Source organism: Hydra viridissima, unplaced genomic scaffold (assembly GCF_058129835.1).
Source record: "Hydra viridissima isolate aposymbiotic clone 2 unplaced genomic scaffold, HvirCarnegie_v1 scaffold_11, whole genome shotgun sequence".
Classification (NCBI taxonomy): Eukaryota; Metazoa; Cnidaria; class Hydrozoa; order Anthoathecata; family Hydridae; genus Hydra; species Hydra viridissima.
Genome location: NW_028324310.1, coordinates 12,593,235 through 12,601,531, shown reverse-complemented (window position 1 = coordinate 12,601,531; position 8,297 = coordinate 12,593,235). Strand labels below are relative to the sequence as shown.

Below are 8,297 nucleotides of genomic sequence, written 5' to 3'. Positions count from 1 at the left end.
TCACCGAAGACACTTACTTGGTTCAAGACATTTCAGCAAGAAAGTGACTATTTGTCCTTGAGATCATTTGTCCAGAGTTAACATTTAAAAACATGCACTGAAATTATTGATACATTAAAAGACATCATTTACAACATGAGACAAAAATTTAGTTCTGTCGTGTGGGAAGATTTAAAAGAGGAATGGAAAAATTTTGGTTTAGATGAACCTAAAGATCCAAGGAAAAGAAAGCTAACAATTAAATTTGACTGTGGATTAACAGAGCCACACATTTTCACTGCAAAAAAGCGTTACAATAAAGTCTAAAAAGAAGCAATTGATTTTTTTCTTAGCGGCCAACATCAAGGTTTACCTCAGACTCTCAAAATTTAATTTGTCTAGCGAATTAAACAGTCATGTTGCTTGATTTATATATAAAAAGAATGCATGAAATATTTTTTTAATTGAAACATTTTTAAAATGAGATTAATATCGGCAGAACGAGTACCCAGTAGGCATTGGACGTCCTCAGACGTCCAGTTAACGTCTATGGACGTCTTCGACGTCCTTAGACGTCCGCCGAACGTCGAAGGACTTCCAATGCCAACTAAGTATCTTTTCGAAAACGTTTTGAATTTTTTTGTAAAGAAACCCTAACATTAAAAAAAATGACATCATAAATCATTTAAAAAAAGGAGAAGCTCAAAATACAATTACGTGATGAACTTAAAAAGATCACTTGATAAACTTTAAAAGACTTGAAACTGATCAGTCTTTTTCTGAAAAAGAGCGCTCTGATCATCCGACACCCTGGAGAAGAGAAAAGGAAATTAAATTAAAGAGACTTGTTAATAATCGAGTTGAGGTCAGTTAGAAAAAAATTGTCTTAAATTCGGTTTGAATCAATCAAAAAATTGGTCGTCAATAAAAAAAAAAAAATATTCAATACAGAAAACGTGAAAAAAACTCCCAAATACAAAATTGAACAACAAGTAAAAGCAAACCAGCTGTTAAACAGCTCTTTAATATTAAATTCGTTCTGATTATCGATGATGAAAAATACTATCGTTTTACAGGTGACAACATACCTGGAAATTCTTGATACTGCACAAATATTAAATTAACATGTAAAGAGAGTGTTCGCTCTGTAGGAAAAGAGTAGTTTTTAAAAAAAATATTAACATACACAGCCATATCTGACCATTGTATGCTAAAGCTATTGTCTTACAATATGTCTCAACAACAATGCACCAATCTATATTAATGAATGTTTCGAAAAAAGACTTCTTCCATTCGTTGACAAGTACCATAGCGACTTCAACTACTTAATTTGGTCAGATTCAGCAAATTTTCATTACCCTAAATGTTCTCTAAATTGAACGGACGAATATGTCAATTACGTTGATAAGGAAACCAATCCGCCAGATGTGTTTCAAGCATTACCAATTGAGAATATTTGAAAACATTTAGCCCTATAGATTTATAAGGGAGGTTAACTTGCTCGAGCAACTTATATGCTACCATATGGCGATGTCTGGGGAGTTCAGTTCAAATTTTATTTAATATATTCTTATGTTAGTTTAAGTATAATAATCGATAATTTATGCTAATTTAGCATCAAGATATATTTTTTTATTTAAAAAAGTTCTAATAGCTTTCCTTTTATTAAAAAGAATATTAAAATAGAAATAAAAGGTATAAAAAGTTAGATTTATTTGGCGGTGGAGGTGGAGGGTGTTACCTAAAAATAACCCAAAGTTATCTACCCAAAGTTACCTAAAAATCCACCAATTTAGGGTGGTACACCCTAAATAGGTGGATTTTTAGGTAACTTTGGTCTAATTTCTCATATTTATTTATCTACCCTATGTTTTTATAAATTTTTCTGGAAAACTTAATTGAATGACGAAATTAATGTTAAATAACCTGAGCTGGTCAAATACAAATAAATATATTTATACAAAGATTGCTACTCATGTATAAGTTTTTTTTCAGATCGTCTAGGCTGTACCAATTTCTTGGTTATACTCGATTTAACTACTGGTACTTTGTCTTTTTACGGAATATTTCGGGACGAAAGGAAATACATTTATATTTTTACAACTCTGTAAACCAGAACTAAGACTGTAAAATTGTATGTGTATATGCGGCTCTAACCTATTGGTAGTTTTTTTGAAACATCTAGTTTTTGTTCATTTGTTCATTATTGCTGTTCAATCTCTCTTCAACTTCTTGTTTTGAATAGTTTTTAAAACGCTTTTAATTGCTCGTCTGTAAATTGCAGCAAGAACTTTAGAACGATCTTCTTTGGTTCTTGTTAAAATTACTGCTTTGCTTTCTTCACCTTTAACAAGCTTTATATTTTTTTTCAACACTTTTGATAAATTCGTATGTGATTTTTTGTATATATCAATTGGGACGACTGCTGCACGAACTCTTGACGGAACTAACATTTTTTTCTCTCCGTTTTCTACAATCGGCTTGTCGTGTCCCGTCAGATCGATGAACTTGACTCTGATGTGCATTTGCTGTTGTTGTTTGTAGTGATTCTCAATGGGTGACTCAGGGTTTTCAACCTCTCTTGTTGCCTCACTTTCATGTAAAACTAAGTTGATAATTTCTTCCAATATCTTTTTGACATTTTGTAACCTGTTTACTATGCTGTGTTCATTTGAATCTGAAGGCAGATGGACAGAGTTGATTGTGGTAAATGGAAGTTTCTTAAATTGCTCTTCAGTTGTGACATGTTTTTCTAAGGGGTTTTCATTTAAGATGTCGTTACCTTCTGATTGAATTATCTTTGAACTTTCACTTACGACGCTTTGTGGTTCCAAGTGTGGTTCATGTAAATCGGCATTTTGAATACTACCTAGATTAAGTTGCGGTGTTTCGTGAGTTTTTTGGATATCTTTTACCACGGACTCAAATGCATTTTTTAGAAGTCCTAAAGTTTGATAATCAGGTTTGTGTTCGTTAGTAGAAACCGCTTTTTTTAGAGCATCCTCAATTTCTTGCAACGTAATTTTATTATCATTTTGATGGAAATTTGAAGTCAATGAATTTATCATAGACGTAGATAAGGTCTTTATTACTTGTGGGGTTTCACTGGACACCTGAGTTTATAAAACAATAAATTCGTTTTTAATGGTTGCAGAACAAGAAAAACCAAAAAATGAACATACATTTCCAGTATCTGTCAAAATTTACATTAAAACTTTAGTGAGCCAAGAACAAGTAATATATATATATATATATAAACACATAAATACCTAAAAAAAAAAGATGTTTTTTAAATAAAATAAAATACCTGCATTTGTTGCACGATCTCTTTTAGTTCATTGACCATTTCTAATAACTTTTCATGTGCTGATGAAGGGAAACTGTGTAATGGAACCTTTCTTAACGGAGCTGGATGATGTATGGCAGAAGTATGTGTGCCTGCCTCTTGTTCTAACTTTTCTAATAGATTTACGAACTGATCATTATCTTCGTTATTTTTAACGATTTGACCTAGAGAATCTACAGCAGTACCAGAAATTTTCGTCTCTTCATTTATATTTGTTTCATGATCATGATCATGGATTTTCGAAGAAACTAGTAATGGTAAAGCTGTTGTATATGGATGGTTAAGAAGGGTAACCTGCTTTGATACTGTCATTTCTTCTTCATGAACCGGATGATCTGTGTTAATTATTTCATAATAAGAGTTCTTGTCAAGCGGTACCGATTCACTAGCAGATACAGGTTCTTTCAGCAGATGATTGCTATTTTCAATTTCTGGGTTTGAAATATATTCAGACGTTGCTTCACTTGTTTGTACTGTTTTATCTGCCTCTTCCTGAGCTTCGTTTTTCAAGCTAGTTCCAGAATTTTTAATTGTGTAAAGTGCTTCTGCTGTGTCTTTTGTATGCTTGGCACTACTTTCATGAGCGTCTGTTTCAACATTCGTAACATTGTGGTGATGTTTAACGTGGATTTTAACTGGTACAACACCTTCAGTATCCGAAGCAGTGCTTAGTCCTTCACTGTTGTTTTCCAAATTGAAACCTTGATGATCTGTAGGCGACGGTTGAAGTACTGTCACATCAATGATTCCTTGATGGGCTAAAATAAGTGCACAGAATTTAAAACAGGTGCATAGTCATAAAAATATTAAAATACAAATAACTTAAAAAAGCATCTAAACTTGCTGGCATTATTTTACCTTCCGCAACTCCTTGGTGCCATTTTTTCCGTAGTTTGTAAGCAGAAACAAGAGAAGCGCTAAAAATGGAAGTGAGAAAAAATCCAAGGAAAAGTCTCATTTTAAAAAGTGAGCTTCCTAATGCTTATCTTACACCTTATCCAACTTTTTTTTGAACATTACGCACATTTGCAAAACGCAGGTCTTCGTGACAAACTGTAAACAATTTTTGCACAAGTCGTTGATTTTGATTGTTCGACATCTTACTTGCTGGATATTTGCTAAAATCAAAATAAAAACGCATTTTCGTTTTTCAGAATAAACGGAGCTCTTGAGAGAACAATTAGATACTTTTCAAATATTTATATGGTGATAAATCAATTAGTTCATCGATATTAGTTCCTTAAGATTTCATTTCGAAGATGAATTTTAAAAAGTTAGTATCTCAATATCACAAAACTTTAATAAAATATTGAAAGGCTCCTCATACTCTTCAGTGTTCAACATCCCTAAATGAGTCACCACTTTGACAATTTTTTTTTTTTTAAATGCATTCTTAAGACTTTTCTGTGACTCAAATATTCAAAAACGACATTCATTCAAAATGGGTCAAGCGAATTTTTCTAAACTTCAATAGTTTAAAAGCTCGTCTTTAGGGATGGCACTTTTACTTACTTTTTTTTTACTTACTCAAGTAAGTAAGTCTTTATGAAATTCAATCAAATGTAAATTAAATTTTTAGTCTAAAAGCTCGTCTTTGAAATTTTGAAAAGGCGACGTAAATAATTAAGAGATAAACTGGCTGTCTTTCTAAAATCGTTTCGCTCCAAAATAGAGAAATACGAATAATTAATTTCTGCCCAAGAAACTTCCCTACTGACATCCTGTAACTTACATCAGAAAACCTTCGCTTCAATCATTTAATCCAGTTTCTAAATTATTCGTTTGTCTGGAATCAAATACAGTCTCCTTCCTAACATATTTTACAACTATTTTAATTCTAGAACAATATGCGGACATATATAGGGAAAAGGCGGTTCCAGGACATTGACCCCTTTCCATACTTAAGGAATCCAAGATGACGTCGTGTTTTGATGCAAAGTGTTGATTCCAGAACATTGACCCCTTCCCATACTTAAGGATGCATAAAAAATGGTGAACTTTTCATATCATGTTCTTGGACAAAACCAATACTTAAGAGTCGTCTTTAAAAATCAAGAAGAAGTATAAAAATAATCATGTTATTTCTATACCAGTTCTTCAAGATGCCTGTTCTTCGCTTGGTTTATTGCCTTGTTTTGTAATGTCCGATAGCCAAGGTGTGAATTCCGTCTTCTAAGATGAATCTTTTGTCGTCGTTAGCGCTGAGTGCGACTTTGTTGATCTCTTCGGTGTAGACATCGTGATGACGTGATCGGAAGACGTTCATGGTGGTGAGTTTTTCTTGTTTAGTCATTAAGCAGTCACCACAAGGTATTGATAACTTCTTGAAAGTCAAGACCTTCATTCAATTTTTTCAAGACGTAAAGACACAAATGGCCACAATAAGAAGTGTTACCAAATTGCAATCTTTCACTGTTATAATAAACCGGGCTTTTCAAGTAGTCGACCAGCTCAACAAGAGGAGGCTGAGCATAAGAGTCGAAGCTGTATTTTTTGTCAGCGTCTTTATACCAGCACACCCAATGAAACCCACCAGTGCTTGAATCTCCTGTGTTGACAATTCCACATTCTTTTTTCATTGTCTTTTTTGATAAATCATCCCTCACAAAAACACCTCGAAAGTTTTTCAATTTTAACTGTTTAGCAGCCTTTATCAATTGAAAGTTAGTTAAAGCTTCATTAGGTAAAACAATTCCTTCTACGTCAATCCATTGAAAGTCGATCATTTTTTTAATTTCTTAAAAAGTTTATCCGAATTTTTTAACAAGCGATTTTCATAGAATAGCACCTAAAAAGGGTATGCTATTAAAGGGTGAGTTAGGTCCGAGTAATAATCCAGCTCCAACAGATTGATAACCTTTTCCAGTTTTAATGAAGAGTCCATCACCGTGAACATTTTTAGTCCATGGGGTGATAAACAATCCTTCTCCACCTAAAGTTTTTATCTTCATTCCTTTTCCATTTTTGCTCATGTAAAAAAGACCTCGCCCAGCGATTTCGTCAACCATAGCAGAGCCGGCAGAGGCTCCAACACCTGAAAGCAAACCAGTGGCAAGAGCAGGAACTACCTTTGTGGCAAGAGTGCTACCTATCATACCTAATAACGGTAAAAGAGCTCCGATGAAACCTCCTTCAACTTTAGAGTTGTGTGCAAGTTGTCTTTTACTCAATTTAAGAGTGACCCCTTTTCCAGCTTCATACGCTTTTTTAATTTTGTTCAATTGCACATTAGTGATAGCGAGAACATGTTTACCGTTCAAGTCTTGATGAGAAAGCTTAATGCTAGTATCGGTTTTATCATGCATAGCTTTTTTAATTTTATCAGATTGGCTCTGCGAGATGTTAATTTTGATGTTTTGATAATTGCTCATTTTTTATGTATTAAAAAATTATTTATTTCACTTCTCGAATATGATATCGTATTGTAATATCCTCTCCACGAAAATCAACCAAATCTCCATTCTGATCAATGATGCGAGTAACCATTGTTGAAATTTCAAACAGTTTAACAGGAAGATAAATCAAATGCATTGGTCTCTCGATGATTTTAAAACCTGGACTAACATTTGGATAAAAGGAGTAAATACAATTTAATTGGGTTCCATTAATATAGGATGATCCGATAACGTTGTTAACGATTCTGATGGTGTTAATGCTTGAAATTCTAACGATATGATCCGACTCGTATTCGTATTCGGAATTGGAATTTAATTTTCTTTTAGTAAACCCTAAAACTGAAGAGATGCTATTCTCCACGTTAAAGTCAATCAAATAATTCAAACCAAGTTTAATGGTTGATTTTAAAGTATTAAGATTGATTCCAATTTGAAGGTTGTTTGGAGGGTAATTAATTTTATTTGCAATAATATAACTTCCACGTTGAGCTGTTTTTATTGTGTTTAAAATAGACTTTTGCAAGTACTCATTGATGTCTTTAATGTCATAGCTTCCTGATGGAATGATAATGTTTTCCCAATTAGCTCCATTGTTCATGCTGTATTTGAAATAATTGTTTTTACTGCTTACATTTGGAATGCTGTTGTAAGTTTCAAGACCGGGAAAAGCCATTTCATAACTTTTTCCTTCGTTAAAAACGATTTTATCCAAAAAATCAGTGGTGATAACACTTGATTTTCCATCTACATCGATTATTATACCTGTCATTTTTTTAAATAAGAATTATTTTTTAAATTGTTTTAGAAAAATAAAAAATTGTCAAACCCACTTCGGTACTTTCCCTCGTTCTTTTTAGAAGAGAGATCAATGACGGCAAATCCGTGAGGTTCATTCCAGCAATGATTGCAAAAGGCTTTAAATTCTTCTATTTTGATATCGCTGGAAACGTGATCTTGATAAATGTGATTAACGCTTTTTTGGTCTTGTTTAAAGAGACAAATAAAGTTAGCATTTTCTCTGATGGTATGTCTTGGAATCTCGAAATAGTTTTGAGCGAGGTAAAAGCAGTCAACGTTGGAGTGTCTTCCTCGGATGTAATATTTTTCACACTTGTTTTGATTGGTCAATTGCAAATCGTCAAAGATCATCAAATTGTTTTTGGTCGAGTCTAAGGATTCAGGTTCAGGCACATCATCAGCCGTTTCAAAGAATTGACACTCCATATCATCATTGTCGAAATATTTTTTTGAAATTTCCTCAATAACATCTTCAGGGTTTAAATTCAATTTTTCCATTTCGTCTTGTACATCATCCGTTAACAAATCAACAATATCCTTTTTTAGGAAGTTTATTTTCGAATGAGTTTTTTAATATTTTATATTCTGGTTGAAAAAGAGATTTGCCAAAGACTTGTAAGCGGTTGTAATCTAGCCACCCAGGTCTTAAAAGTAAATTTAAGAGTAACGTTGTTTTTCCGCAACCGGACTTTCCAACGATGATTCCTCGTATACTTCTTGGTAAAAGCGCGCTGTTGTTTCTTTTGGTTTTCCCAATTTTACACGACAAATTCATCACT

General features: G+C 33.1%; 1 protein-coding gene across 1 annotated transcript; it reads right to left on the bottom strand.

The window, feature by feature from the left end:
• Window positions 1-1,896: 1,896 nt before the first annotated feature.
• Window positions 1,897-4,456, bottom strand: LOC145191377 (uncharacterized). The gene is made up of 3 exons (XM_080068458.2): window positions 4,184-4,456; window positions 3,287-4,083; window positions 1,897-3,092 (listed from the first exon to the last, which is right to left on the bottom strand). The coding sequence occupies exons 1-3, from the start codon at window positions 4,281-4,283 to the stop codon at window positions 2,193-2,195; spliced, it is 1,797 nt and encodes a 598-aa protein (XP_079924584.2). The 5' UTR covers window positions 4,284-4,456; the 3' UTR covers window positions 1,897-2,192.
• Between the last annotated feature and the right edge of the window lie 3,841 nt (window positions 4,457-8,297).

Bases quoted from the DNA above. Each gene is read 5' to 3' on its own strand.
- LOC145191377 (XM_080068458.2), bottom strand. From the start codon at position 4,283: ATGAGACTTTTCCTTGGATTTTTTCTCACTTCCATTTTTAGCGCTTCT. The intron at 4,084-4,183 runs GTAAAATAATGC...CACTTATTTTAG, and splicing joins GCACCAAGGAGTTGCGGAAG to CCCATCAAGGAATCATTGAT. The intron at 3,093-3,286 runs GTATTTTATTTT...TTATAAACTCAG, and splicing joins AGATCGTGCAACAAATGCAG to GTGTCCAGTGAAACCCCACA.